This window comes from Bombus impatiens, unplaced genomic scaffold, assembly GCF_000188095.3.
Source record: "Bombus impatiens unplaced genomic scaffold, BIMP_2.2 scf_0203, whole genome shotgun sequence".
Taxonomy (NCBI): domain Eukaryota; kingdom Metazoa; phylum Arthropoda; class Insecta; order Hymenoptera; family Apidae; genus Bombus; species Bombus impatiens.
Window position 1 is genome coordinate 1,085,512 of NT_176622.1, and position 15,261 is coordinate 1,100,772.

At 34.7% G+C, this 15,261-nt stretch overlaps 2 protein-coding genes and 1 long non-coding RNA gene across 15 annotated transcripts in view; 2 read left to right on the top strand and 1 right to left on the bottom strand.

The window, feature by feature from the left end:
• Positions 1 to 15,261, bottom strand: part of LOC100742779 (potassium voltage-gated channel protein eag) — a 130,763-nt gene that overhangs the window by 7,093 nt on the left and 108,409 nt on the right. For 9 of the 13 annotated variants that reach the window (XM_024366176.2, XM_033319676.1, XM_024366175.2 and 6 more), the window contains 5 exons: positions 13,008 to 13,273; positions 12,050 to 12,335; positions 11,428 to 11,791; positions 5,437 to 5,552; positions 4,305 to 4,421 (listed from right to left, as the gene is read on the bottom strand). In XM_024366176.2, the coding sequence (XP_024221944.1) occupies positions 4,305 to 4,421; positions 5,437 to 5,552; positions 11,428 to 11,791; positions 12,050 to 12,335; positions 13,008 to 13,273 (1,149 nt within the window). The remainder of the gene's footprint in view (positions 1 to 4,304; positions 4,422 to 5,436; positions 5,553 to 11,427; positions 11,792 to 12,049; positions 12,336 to 13,007; positions 13,274 to 15,261) is intronic. The other 4 variants (XM_012383100.2, XM_024366173.2, XM_012383104.2 and 1 more) reach the window with 1 other exon arrangement.
• LOC117151426 lies at positions 5,945 to 6,817 on the top strand. The gene is made up of 2 exons (XR_004461340.1): positions 5,945 to 6,397; positions 6,515 to 6,817. It is a non-coding gene; the product is annotated as an uncharacterized LOC117151426 (long non-coding RNA).
• LOC105680485 (MTOR-associated protein MEAK7) lies at positions 8,221 to 10,749 on the top strand. The gene is made up of 2 exons (XM_024366187.2): positions 8,221 to 8,513; positions 8,722 to 10,749. Exon 2 carries the CDS (start codon positions 8,722 to 8,724, stop codon positions 10,051 to 10,053), a length of 1,332 nt encoding a protein of 443 aa, XP_024221955.1. The 5' UTR covers positions 8,221 to 8,513; the 3' UTR covers positions 10,054 to 10,749.

Genomic DNA, 15,261 nt, shown 5'->3' on the forward strand with positions numbered 1-15,261 from the left:
AGAACACTGAAAATTCCAACAATGATGGCCAATCTGTGATCAGACGTGTCTTTCTTTCTATTTTGTCCACGATGTTCCAAAGTTTCCTGGAAACATTAAGAAATTTAAGATAGGATCTTGCAAGATTATTTTCCTAATTTAGGAAGTAATGTAACAATTTGTTAATCTTACAAAAAAAAGTACCAAGAAAGATACTGACAATTCCAATATGCTGGTGGCCAATTTATAATCAGATTGTGATAATTTATTCCACAGATTTTCGAAAATATAGCTGGCAAAATATTTTCTTGTTATCCACGAATCTTTCAATATTCCTCTAAAACAGCAAAAAATCATAAGCAACCAAACTTTCGCAATTCTAAATCGCAGTAACCAGGTAAATGATGAGATTTCGCACGATGGAATTTCTATTCGGCCCCAATCGTGGTTCATCGACGCAACGTTAGATGATACAGTAGTATAAATGGTAAACGAGCTGCCTGATTAACTGTGGGAATGCCATCGAGCGATCAACTCGCACCACTCGATCGGAATAAGGCCAGAGAAGAGAGAAAAAAAATAGAAAAAAAAAAAAGATAGAAAAGAAAATGAAAACGTATACCGCCACGTTCGTCCTAACCTCTTCGTTCTAAATTCAGTATCATTATTAAAAACGTACTCTACGAATCTATCATGCACGATAACATGCCACGGTCGAGGTTTCTAAAAAAAACGGTCGATTAAAAGTTAGATAAAAATTCGAATAATTGTTAGAGGATCGTTGGCAGTCTGGCAGTTTTTCAAGCAGCTACTTGGCATCGTTATATATATGTACATATATATATGTATTAAAATATACGTATACATATTGCATATATATGTATATATATAAATACAGGTGACAAAGAGAAACTTGAATCCTAGAGTGTGTACGTCACATGCATTCGGCGTTGCATAAAATCGTAAAAGGATCGGATGCTCGAGGCGCGATGGAGGACTCTGGTATTTCTTTCAAACGGATTCGTAGACTTCTTAGTTCTTATAAAAAATGAACAAAAAAAAAATGCGAGGTACTGAGAGAAAAAGTGGACTAGTTCTAACACTTCACAAATTGGATAATTCTCTGTCTAAAATATATATGAAAATAATTCAATGCAACAACTGATTTCAATGTATTATCTGGTTTGATTTGGAAACAATGAATTATTTCTTACATTTTTGCACTATTCATCTTTAGACATTTTGCACCACTTTATTCTTTTTCCATTTTAGAAATCAATGAATTCAGAGTGCAATTAAATGTTTTATTACTATTCAGTATTAGGGGAAGTAACATTGAAAGAAATTTCACCCAATAACAGTTTTTAAGAGTTAAAACAGCTCAGTGCAATAAATTGACACATATAACTACCGATCTTTGATATGATATACGTAATTAGTTGGAATTAAAGTAGTGCGATGAAAATAGATCATATTTGTTACAATAAAAGTAAATACTATCGAAAGTTAATACTATGGAAAACAGTTGTATGCTTTTGGTAATCGTAAAAAGCAAAAAATACTAGTGGTTTAGTAATTCTAGTATTAATGTAATAAATTCCAATGTAATAAATTCACGTTCAGAAAAAATGTGACTTGGTCCATTTCTGCTCTCAATACGTCATATCGCTCTGTTAACGTTAGCGGCTGTGCCGTTTTATCAAGAACAAGCAATGAAACAGTAAAATTGCTCTTAAATAATAGAAGAGATTCGAAATTGAACGAAACAGAGAGCCCTCGAGTTTGCTCTATACAAATCCTGGTTCCACTAAGAATATATAATATACGTATATATATTTATGGTGGGAGAAAAATGCGCATAACCCTCTAAAGCCGTATATCTTACAGCACTCTAGCATTCGTCAGAACTGCAGTGATCGTTAAAAATGACAAATATTGAATATAATGGCATCGGGTGATGTGTACGCATCTATGAACGATGCGACTCCTGGGCAAATCGATTTCATCGTTTAAATATCATTATACCAAAATTATTAAAGGACGACAACGAAGACAAAAAGAACGGTACGACAATATTAGGACAAAAGAAAGAAAAAAAAATGATACATATAGAGCGATAAGAACGTCGAGAATTGTTTACATGGTGTAATTTTTGAATAACAAATCAACGAAGAAAGTTCAGGCACAAGAATGTTGCTTGAACCTTATGTTTGAAGTTACAAATAATTTAATTCTCTGCTAGAAATACACCGTTAGCTGCGTAGATTTATCCTTCTCAGTCTATCCTTTTAACTTCTCAAAATTGTCCTGCCTTTTAGTTTCGGGATTAAAAACATCTTGAAATTGACGAGTCATATTTCCTGTGCTTTATGGAAGAGTAATTTTAAAGTTCGACATATTGTTAGTCAATTTCCACATTAAAACTATCTCTTCGTTTAATTTTCGAATGAAATATATGTATATTTATTAAATATACGTCACCTTCTCGAACATCTAAAAAATACCAATGGTATAAGTTATACAGTCTAATATTAATGAAGTTAAATTAACGTAGCAACTAAATTATATTTGTTTCTTACAAAACATCGCCCACGTATTATCTATTTTTAGAAAGCAAATTTTTATAAAATATCCATCTTATCTAACCTCACCACATTTTCCTCACGTAGTTTGCCCTGTCTCAGAGCGACAGATATGTGATCTACGCAGTAATGCATGTATTACCAACCTAAAACCAAATTGTTTCTAGCTTGAAAATTAATCCTCAAATGATATTTTTGCACAGGAACCCTCTTCACTGTCTCAATATCTAGGCTCACAACATGTAAAATCGCCCGGGTCTTATTGACATCCTGCACAATATAAACAAAAGAAATATATATATATATAAACAGAAGAATGTTTGAAAAATAATAAATGGAAAAAGGTACATGGTAAAAAGATGGCGTAAAAGGGTTCCAGTTAAAAGATATGGGAATTCGATTTACCCAGGTTACTTCGTAGACGTGCTGAGTGAGAATACATATCAGTTTCTCTTTCAAGCGTGTGTACAGCGATTGCACATCCGTGATACCCTTCGAAACCTTTTTCTCGAGAAAAATGCGTATCGGTCGCCCCCGGAGGAGACGTTCGCGCGAATTGCATAAAATAGGTACGACACGACCAGAAGAGGAAGAAGAATAAGAAGAAGGAAGAAGAAAAAGAAGAAGAAGAAGAAGAAGAGCAAATAAAAAAAGATCGGTTTCGCGGATCGCATTCGTTCGATTCAATTTTCCTTTAGATACGAAAATTTTTTTTTTTTTTTTTTGGTTCGACGTGTCTTTTTGGTTTCACGGTTACGTGCAAATACACGCGATCGGAATATAGAAAAATTCTGCACGGTCCATCGTTGCCGGTAAGCCGCTCGTCCCGAGGTGGATCGTGTCGATCTAAAAAAAAGTTTTCTGTTTCTCGAATCTCCACGTAAAAAACGTTCACGCTCTCTCAACAATTGCTCATCCGTGATATATAAATAATTTAGGCAGCTATACATGTACAAGATCGACCCGTATAAATATGTATATATACATATATATAGTAACGATAATTATAGTCGTATAGTTGACGACTACAGGGGAAGAACACGATAATTAAATATTTTTACGTACGTATATTAATTATTTTGATTGACTGTATATTATACACTTTCACAGGGAAACAGTCTATGTTAAAAGTCTATGTTAAAAATCTATGATATGTGCTATTTTTATGCCTTTTATAATTTCAAAAATATCATTTTTGCGCTTAATTTCATTTTACACTTATTTCTTTTTAATTTAACTTTTAGATTAATTAGCCAGTTTTAGAAGACGTGCACCTTTAATTTACCAGGTTATTTCTATTTCCAGTCATATCAGAAATTTTCCTGCTTAAGTCACATAAAGTGACATTAAAATCCAGAAACTACCAAAAACTATAGTTATCATGTTTTTCCCTTGTCTGTGTGATCTTCATTTCTAAAAATATAAATATATCTAGGGATAGATGTATGTACATATGTATATATACATATATGCATGTATATATAATATGTATGTAGAGAAAAATCACAGTTGAGAACGATAATAATAATAATTATATATATATATATATATGTGTATATATATAACGATATACAATTATAATAACGATGGTTAAATATAATCATAATGAGAAGAATAATTAATCGAATCAATATAAATATAGAGTAATAATAATCAATAATATAAGAGTGTACGTAAGAAGTAGCAAAGATGGCAATAAAAAGAATGAAGAAAGATAAATAAATACGTAAGAAATGAAATTGCCTAAAACTGGGCCAGGGCGGCAGGACGTTCACGGTGAGCTCCTCGTCGGAATCCTGCTGGGACCGTCCATTTGCGGCCCTGCTCACGCCGATCTGGGCATCCCCGTCGGTCTTGAACCTTTACGGACAACAGGCCAGCCAAGCAACGATCAACAATCAACAATAATTTACCACAGCATACGATACGAAAATTTTCTAATTCTTTACTTTTTTTTTCTCATATTCTTTGCACTGATATAATCATCAATCATGTGTGCTAACATAATCTCTTTCTCTCCCTCCCTCTCGCACACGCTCTTTCACGCTCGTGCTTTCGCTTTTTGTAATGTTAGTTAAGAGTGTTATTGATTCAGTAGTCTGTAATTGGCGCCCGAATGTTTCTTCTCGTATCTTTATGCGCGTGTATTTCATAGATTTTAGGACTTTCTTGTTCTTTATATTCTTTTCCGTGTATGATTTTCGAGCAATGAATCTTACAATGCTTGAAATACACACGTATAAGAGGGAAAATATCGTTCACACGATCCCATTCTCGCTCCTTGTTCTCTCATTCGATATTCCTAGCGAGATTGCGCTTTAAAAAAAAGATACATATATTCGTCAGCCTGTTGGATTTGCGAATACAGACCAGCTGTCCACTCTGCACGGCCTTTCACGTGATCACAGAGAATCGAGGCTAACGTTAATTATCTCGTGAATACGTATTCGTTTTTTTAAATAAGCTAGCTTAATAACTATCCAGCTTAAAGAAGGTCTGTTCAAACGTTCGTTAAGATATGCTTTAAGTAGTAACAGAACTCCATAGTCAGACGTAAGTTCATATGTAAGTGCATATGGTTGATGCATTGATTTATTTACGAACGAATTCGTATCCACCAAAATTAATTCTAATTGTAACATCGTAACCTCTCGCAATGCTTCTTCATTCGACAACAAAAAAATCACAACGAAACCTGTAAATTAAAAAAGATTTTTTTTAAGTAAAGAAAACAAAGGTATTTTTTTACTAATATAAAATTTGATTTTTTCATTGGAGAATGAGAGAGAGAACACTAAGAGAGGCGTTAGTTATTTAAATAGAATGGATCGGATGTTATCCATTCGAGCTTGACAGGCAACAAATCTGTCCCTACCTCGAGAAAATTTTGCGCACCAGGTGATCCTGAGCTTGATCTAACTGCGGCTCGTTTTTCCTTCTTTCAGCCAGCTCCTTTTCTCGACGGACATCCGCTACCTTCCGGAAGATCAGCTGCACAAAATGATTCGATTCCATTTTACGCGCTTAAATAAGCATAATAACAAGTACACTAGCTCACGAAAGTATTTCAATATCCATGGAACATATTATATGTGTTACGTGAAACAGTTGAAAATTCCAGACTCGACTATTACGACTGTATTGGTAAAGTTTGAGACGAATCTGAAAATACATGCAGAAAATTAAACAAATATTTGACAGAAATATATATTCTGCAGGAGTCACAAAAGTATTTAAACAATCGATTATTCGCTATGTTAATAAACTACAATATAACAATGAAACTGTCTTTAGTACTAAATTGTATATTTAAGACTATTGTTAACATATTATTCGTATTATATACAAGTTTCTTTTTACTAATGTAACAAATATCGAAACAAATATCTTTTTTCATTAATTAACTTTTACCTACATCTTCACATTGATTGCAGATTTGACAAATATAATCGTAACAGTCTCGTCTCATTACTATGATTACATAACCTCAAAATGTTTTACATAACACGTGTAGTAATAATCCGTTTTATCTAATACATACAAGATATACAAGTTCAGATTGTCTTGAAATTGTATCAATATAATCACGGCAGTGCTATCTCATTATTGCGTTAATGAAATTTCAAAATGTTTTACATAACACATACGATATATACATAACATATAATATGTCTTGACATATCCATATATAATCTGTTTTATGTAAACAAATGTATACAATTTCAGATTGGTTTGAAATTTTATCAATATGATATTTGTATCTCGTTATGATAATAATAATGAAATCTCAAGATATATGTATAGTATATACAATATGGACATAAATGTTTTTCATGGTATGTGTTCAAATACATTCATGATCCAGTGTGTATCAATTAGCTTGCAAATGATCCTATACTTTCTAATATTTTCTTACATCTTGTATTTTCTTGCATTTTCTGCAACATTTGCAGAGTATGGAATTCGTTATGGGACGCAGTATGCTCGGCGTAATTAATCAGGATGAACGACACGGCGCAGTTGGAACGACGAGCGATTATTTATGGGGCCCGGAACAATTATTTATGCTCTCGAGTCGCTCCTTTGCTATTATTAATGGTCTAGAACGCGTTGGACCCTTTATCGGCTTTTTTACACCCCTTGCTATGTAGGTGACCATTATTCGAGTGTTAATAATCGTCCTTACGCTTCCACATCATATATATAAAATTATCGAAATAATCGAAGCATCCTTATACAAAACACAAGTGTCAAAATTAAACAATTTTTGCCTATTTTCTAATAAAAAATGTTTTACTTGCCAATGGGAATACATACTGCAGTATAGTAAGTAAATCTCTGCACAGAGTAATCAAACTTGTATATTAAGAAACACCATTAATCTTCAATATAATAACGAAAGAATGTCATGTATATACTTACTTTAAGTCCAGCAAGAAAACTATGAAAAACGAGAAAATGCTTCGAATAACCTTATGGTAAGGTTATTTGAGTCAGTAGCGATATATTACACAAGTATCAATAAAATAAATAGCAAAATAACTTGCAGGAATAGAATAATACACACACACTACTGAATTATGATAATTAATCTGTTTTCAAATATAAATCGTTTAAAAATTGTTTATAAACGAATTTGACGAATTCATTTCACTTAAATAACCCTACTTTTCAAGTATTGCAGTTAACAGTAATGCTAATAGGTAGCACGAACGAGTAAAGAACACTTAAGTGCTACTTCAAACGATGTTAAAATATGTGTACATCAAATATCACTTGGAATATTTTAAAATACGCTTTTGTAATGCATTCTACTCGAAAATGAAAAGAACGTATTAAATAAATATATTTTTAATTTACTATACTTATAGGATTTGTAAATTTAAAAATGAATGGCATATTTAGTTTTCTTTACAATTAAAAGGTGGTAAATACAGAGTTCTCTACAAGTATAATTTTCTTTTTCATGAGTGATGGTGAATAAATGTAAAAAAATAAAAAGATCTTTTAATACATTTCTTATGATTGAGCAGTTCAGAAGTCACATTAATCAACTCTATCAATTGAAAAGTACAGGATAATGACGATATTAAAAACGCCTTTTTTAAAATTTACCTTGAGATCTATCACTATCCGCGTGATTTTCTTGCGATAAGTAAACTGACGGAAGTATGGGAATCAGATATTACTCGTATACTCATATAACAGACTAAAGAAATTGATAAAAAGTGGAGTTGATTAGTTCGGCTTCTGTAAATGTATATCTCTATCTATAAACAAATGAAATTTCGAAATACTAAAGTCAGCTAACTTTTTCTCTCTGTCCTAAAGAAATTTGATTTTTAGCACTTACAGTGTTTCCTATAAGGATGCTTCGATTCTCAGATTCTTTGAACACAACTAACGTTTCCGGAGATGCGAGATGATCTTCGTTCGTTAAGCTTATTAAGAAACGAAATCAACGTAGGTAATTTCAGTATGTAATAACTCTCTATGTTTTAATATTCCTTTACTGGAATAAAACGTAGATAACTCGGGTAATTGAATTTTTTCAGGTAATCCAGTTTCTAACGCCGGGAAAGCGACGCTCCCCTGCTATTTCCTTTTTTCCGGATAGAAAGTTGCAGGTTAAGGGTGGGAGGTTTCGTTTAACTTTACTCTGCACATGCGCGAGTAGAGCAGTCGATAGGCGCACCGTGAGCGCACTAGTAGCAGGTTACTTGCACTTGCGACTAACCTCAAAATATCTTATTTATTGTGTCGGCTCGGGGAAGCTCCCGGACCGCACGAGTTCCGTTTCGGAACTTTGTTTCAGATGCTTGGTGATCCATTCTGAAAGAAAGTACGCGTACTTGCGTACTTCTATTACCGTGATTCGTGTCGAATCGAAGTTTTCACTGGGAAAACTGACGTATATGGATTGATGTGGAAAGTACTCCTCGCGTTCGAAAGGTTTGTAAATCCTTATTTTTTCTCCAATTTCTTACGATTACCAGTGATTTCTAAATCTAGCGACGTATATTATCGTAAATGGCAATGAATTGAAAAATATGCAAAGTAGATCGATTGTTTGATAGTCATATGTTTACACAAGAATGTTTTCTTTATTTTTTGACAGTTGTATGGAACGATTTTTCTGAAAGTAATCGATTTGTTTCAGATGGGTCATGGTTCGAGCCGTTCTGCTTCATCCGCGAATATCCTCTCCGCGGAGGAGCTGACCTTGGTGGAGAATCTGTTCAAGTCCATGTCCCGGAGTTCAGGCTCTATAAAACGCGAAGATATATTCAAACACTGGTCCAGTCATTTGGATGATGTACTACTGCAATTTGTAGTAAGGTTCCTCTGTCATGAACCAGGAAAGAGAGTGTCTGCCATAAACGGAGAGAATTTTGGGAGATTGTATGTGTTTGCCATACGTGGCAGTCCGGAGGAGAGGACTAGCCTGATTTTCAATGGCTTCTCGGAAGAGGAGCAGAAACATGAAATACCCACTACAACGTTCCTTCAATATCTTCAAGCCACCATTAATTCCTACTTGAGACTACAAAAAAACTCTGGGAATGCACACTACTTAACATGGAGCAGCATTGGCTGCACAGTAAACACTAGGAGAATAGGGATGAGATCCAGAAGTTTGTGCGTAGATCTAGTCAAACATGGTGAGACACTGACCACCGAACAAGTAGAGAACTGGTTCTCTACAACAACTACTTTCAATATCATACAATCGCACGTTTTTCAGTGCCTTTTCTTGGTTTCTCAGAAAAAGGGAGACAAGAATGCAAGCAGTAGAATAAACGATTTGAACCTCTTGCCAGGTTGCAAGGGTTTGGAGAATATACCACATTTCCCAAGTATTTTGGGATTGGGCGATGTTCTGTTCTTAAATCTCAGTTTGCCTCATGAGCTTCGCAACGAATGGAGATTTTTATTTTCCAGTCAAGTGCATGGAGAATCATTTTCCACTATGCTTGGAAGAATCACCATGCAAGGATCGACTATTTTAATTCTTCAGGACACCGATGACCACGTGTTTGGAGGTTTTGCCTCTGATAGTTGGAGAATTGGACCAAATTTCATTGGAAACCAATCTTCCTTCTTATTCAAACTTGAACCAGATATACTTACATTTCCTTGCACTGGTTACAACAACCATTTCCAGTACTTAAATCTTCATCAACAAACTATGCCTAATGGGCTGCTCATGGGAGGACAGTTGAATTATCCAGGTTTATGGCTGGACTGTGAATATGGAACTGGAAAATCAAGCTTGTCCTGCACAACCTTCCAGAATTATGTGCAACTCAGTGGCAAGGAGAATTTTAGGATTAAACACTGTGAGGTTTGGGGTGTTGGTCCTATTCCAGAAGTCGAAGAAGAAGAACAAAATGCAAGGTCAGTTTTGGATCAAGATTCTACCTCAAGAGTCATATTAGAGATGTCTGGTCGCAAGATGTACAGTGACGGATTGAGAGAAAAGAAGGAGTAATTGTGATATTAGACATTTGTTGAGATAGTATGGAAAAGAGGAAAAAAGGAAAACATATCAGGCTATTAAAAACTGTATCAGCTTTGTAGAAACAAAAGGAGGTCATTGTATAATGCAATACCTGTAAATGAAAAAATAGAAAAAAAGATGATTCTCTAGTTTTCGTGGAATTGTTTCAACAGAATAATATTAATAGTTATTAAAAAAGATGATCAACAATCGAGTTCTTCAAGCATTTTCTTCTGATTGTTTGCTAGCTGATCTTTTTGAAAAAAAATTTCATGTCCCTGTAACGGCCTGATCTCTCGTACTAATGTCATTTCAAATTGACTCTACCATCGATGGAGCAATATTAAAACAAATATATATATATACAGAGAAAAAAGAAATGAAAAAAAATATTATACCGTACGAGTTGCTGTGTTTTTCGAATGCCTATTATCTAGTGCCTGGTGAATCATCAATCATTTTTAATCGGACTTCTTGATACGCTGAATAAAGTCTATCGACGAGGAGAAACTTGTACAACACATATTCATTACTATTGTTACATAAGACTGTGTGTGTTATTCGTATATGAGTCGGCTGGCGGTCAATGTTCCCTCTGTTCTGTTGAGAGAACAAAGCCAAAGAGCAAACATTGCACTGCTGTTCAGTATAATGCTAAGAGTTCAATAAAGAATTGAAACCTCGAAATTTCAAATCTTTTCTTTACCCTTCACTCTTTACCTTTCTTTATTGCAAATCAATTTGAATTTTTTTAATCATCTAATATTTCAATTTGGCAAATTTCAAAATAGCAATCTTCGAAAATAGAATTTCAAATTAACTATTTTGAAGATACTCGAAACTTCAAATTAGTGACTCTTAAAATCAGAAAATTTTAAACTAGCAATTTTTAAAAAATTACCGAGATTTGAAATTTTGGCAATTTTTAAACTTGCCTATATTTGAAATTAGTAATTTTTTCCCTGACTGAAATTTCCAATTCGTGATTTTTGGAATCACTAATTCCACTTATTGACTTTGAAATCCCCAAAATAAAAAATTAACGATCCTTAAAATAATCAAAGTTAAATTCCAAGCCATCAAAAGTTAAAATAAGAAATTTTTGAGAGAAAGAGGACCAAAATTCCTAATTGGCAACGTACGATATCATCAATGCTTCAAATTGGCAATTTATAAACTCAGGAAAATTACAAATTCTGTAAAGAAGTTATTTAAAACAATATGGAAAGATATTAAAAATTTCAAACGAATTTTACATCTGAAATAAACAAACAGCAGCACTTAATCTGTAAATTAAGTACGTCTGAAATAATCAATAAAACAAAACAAAAATAAAAATAAAAGCAAAATCTAAGAAACACTCACCCGATGGCTAAGGTTGTAAGTCAGAACGAGGTTCCTGGCAAAAGAATTGGCGAAAGCCTGATAAAAATCCAACACCTCCAGCAACCGATCCCTCTTGATCGTGTGGAGATCACAGTAAGTAAGAGCTCGAACATTGGCAGCGCTTTGTCCTACGGACGGGTTTGTCCAGAAGCTGTCGCCGAACACGTCACCCTTGCCGAGGATCGCCACGACCTCGTCATCCTGTATCACCTCGAGACTTCCGGTCACGATGAAGCACAACGAATCGATAGACTCGCCTGTGTGATACAATAGATCGCCTGGCGCGCTGTGAGACATCGTGAAATGCATCGCCAGAGCGCGGAGGCAGCCATCGGAGGCCAATCTGAAGACAAAAGTGTATAAATATGATTGTACATATTAATTATAAATCATTATAATTACAAGTCACGATATAAGGATTACAAAAATCAAGACATATCGATAAAAGATACATGAGTACCGTACAATTTCTCAAAAACGAATGACTTAGGTATATAATTAATTGTACATTGCAGGAAAAATTTTGTTAGGTTATACGCGCCACATAAGGACATCTCTATGCAAGAATACACTAAAATCTAAGAAGAGTGACGAAGCTTGCCTAAATGCAGGGTGTTCGTTGAAGACCTTCCTGTTCAGATGAACGCAGATATCCGCCTTCATATCCTTGGGGCAATAGTTAAGTACCTTGTCGGTGTCTAGGCCCTTGGTCATCGCCCAGGTGCTCACCACGTAATCCATCACGCGTTCGCTAAGCGCCTTCGGCACCTCGTGCAGCTTCATGAACTCCCTCACGTTGTTCAGCATGTCGTGATATTTGGCCGTGGCCGATGTCATCTGTTGGATGATCGTAGTCACGTGACCGAAGATCGTGGCGTACAACAGAGCTGCAAACAATCGAACAATTTTACAGATTTATAGATCAATTCAAATAGAATTTGACAACGATAAATTAGCTAAAACGATAACGCCTGATTGTCAGTCAGGAAGACACCGATTTAAACTCTTTGAGTTTCAAATAAAATTCTAAGGTGCTCGAAAGTTCACAAACTAGTCCAGTAGAGAGTAGTTGCAAATTCGTGTTTGTCGTGACTCGAGAGATAAGTATGTTAAAACGGATATTACGTCTAAAACTATTTGCGAGAGAACCGCACGACGTAGGTATTCCAAATTAAAACCGATACACTCTGTGCAAACTCGTGAAAATTTGTGGAATTAAATTTTGCACAATCTCCTTCCTCTAAAAGTCTGAAAGTGGTAATCAGATTACGAATACTGATGCATTTATGAGAAAAGCGAAGGCATTTTAAAATTAAGAAGTCACAGAGGTAAAAAGGCAAAAATATGTGAACTATCCAAAATATCTAACATTTCTTGTATAATATTTAGTAAGTAAAAGAAATCTCCATTTAGATTGAGGTTAGGTTCTTTACAATCCCAACATTCGCTCTTGAGGATACAAAAATTTTATTACCAATTGGATACCTTAAAAAGATAAACTGATAAGTACCTCGTAAACTTCAATTAAGTAATAAAAGGAAAAAATTGAAAAATCATACCGGCAATGATCATCATGCAGATGGTAAAAATCTTCTCGTTGTCGGTCTCGGCGGCGACGTTGCCAAAGCCCACGGAGGTCATGCAGGTCATTGTGAAGTACAATGCAGTGACATACATGGTTCTCCTGGACGGTCCTGCGATTAGTTCCGGTGCGGTGCTGGTATTGGTCCACAGATAGCTGTACGGTGACTGGGTGACGTTCGCCAGCTTCCACAGCCAGGAATACTGGACTCCGTTGTCCGCGTCCGACCTTCCTATCGAGTACCTTTAACCCAACAACCCTTCTTATTATTCTCGTCATATTCATCTTTCTACCATTTTACATTCTCTAATACAGGCTATAAAATATAATAGAAATATACAGAGAGTTTTCAATTTTCCTGGATAAATTGCTGAGACAGGATTTACAAATGAGCCTCTCAGAAGGCAAATTAATCCAACCGTACTTTCTACGAAGTTGTCAATCTTATATTATCCTAATACATAATTAGTATTCGATGATTCAAGAAAGAGATCTTATCTTTGCAAATATGAGTACAAATGTAGTTGTGAATTTATATTTTCGTGAAGGTACAATTAAGGGAACAAAACTTGGATAGAAATTTGTATCCTCTAGTAGATATAATACTATAAGCAATACTTTAAGTATTCCATACATTTTGAACACATTACATTGTCCTATCTCTAAATCTTCTACAATAGCATAAGCACATTTTCAAAATAGTAGTAAAGAATTTACAGCACAACTTCATATATAACATTTTTCATAGTTAAAAGTGAAGAAAATTGAAGATTTATTGTCGTCACTTGTTCAAAATACTATAATAAATAATATCATTTTTAACATATATTAAATCAAAATTATATCACGATTAATAAGAATAAATATTCAAAATATTTGCTCATCATTTTATAATACAGCCTGTACAGTATAACTTTACTCGCTAAGTAAAACACCTGGGGATCTGCAAGTACCTCGATACTACCTTGAAAAATGAAAAATGTAGATAAAGTATTTTAACTAGTAATATGTAACTATTTTCTTCAATTAACGTTCTTATCTTCTATCCCATTATACTGTTGCAGTTTTCTCAGAAAAATTGGAAACACCCTGTACAAATAAAAGGCGAATAGGGTTCTCTGAGGACGCGTGAAAGAAGCACGCATGCTTTTTGGTTGGCTAAGATTCGTGTTGAAAAGCGTTCTCTCTCCATGTTCCTCTTTAGTCTTGACCGTTATCCTTGCTTCCATTTCGTAACTGTTCTTCCACTTTTCTTTCTCTGCTTCCTGTCTCACTTTTTTCTCTTTTGGCTATTCTTTGGAACGAAAAAATATCTGGCAAGAAGGATCACGGTCAAACACTCGAAGCTTCTTTTGGAAACGAGGACGGTTCGCCAACAGAAGATAATAGCGTTTCGAGCGAAAGAGCTCCTGTTACGTTCGTGGTTTCCCGTGATCGTCGATTCGACGATGGAGAACGTCTAAAGGACACGGAGGCTCTTTGTCGAGGAAACGAGCGGAAGGTTAGCATCGTCGTCGACTTTATTCTCTTGCACTCGAGAACAAGCCTCCTTTTTTCTCCATATTTTTCTCTTCTGTACTCTCTTTCTCTTTCACTCGCTCTTTCGTACTCTCTCTTTCTCTCTCTCTCTCTCTTTCTCTTCTGTCCTCGTCATCTTCAAAGAGGAGGCAACGTTAGTTTGAAGCGCTACTTCGTTTATGCCGCTTCGAGCGGGGAAGAAGCGAAAATAATTAAGAAGCGAGGTGAAGGAACTAGGCAGCAGCAGTTTTAATGCGACGTTTCTTCGCGTTCTTTTTCTTTTTCGATTGTGTGGCTGATCGATCTCTGCCCTGTATTCGCTGCATATCGCAGATATCGGGTCATCCTGAACCTTTTCATTATTTTTGAATAATACAAGCTTTTAGCATAAAAGTACTTCTATCTTAAAATTCAGTATCTTCGTTTACCAATACCGGTACTATAATACTTCTGAATAATATAAGCTTTTAGAACAAAAATACTTCTGTGCTAAAATTCAGTATCTTCGTTTACCAATACCAATAATATAATTCTTCTGAATAATATAAGCTTCTAGAACAAAAGTACTTCTGCCTTGAAATTCGGTATCTTCATTCACTAATATTAATGGTACTATTTTTGATACATTTTGAACATTGGCATAAGGATTGTAATATCAAATTCAAATTATCTTGTCGATCTTCAATGAACATCTTCTATTCTAATACCATCTT

Excerpts from the sequence above, each read along its gene's own strand:
- LOC105680485 (XM_024366187.2), top strand. The coding sequence starts at position 8,722 with ATGGGTCATGGTTCGAGCCGTTCTGCTTCATCCGCGAATATCCTCTCC.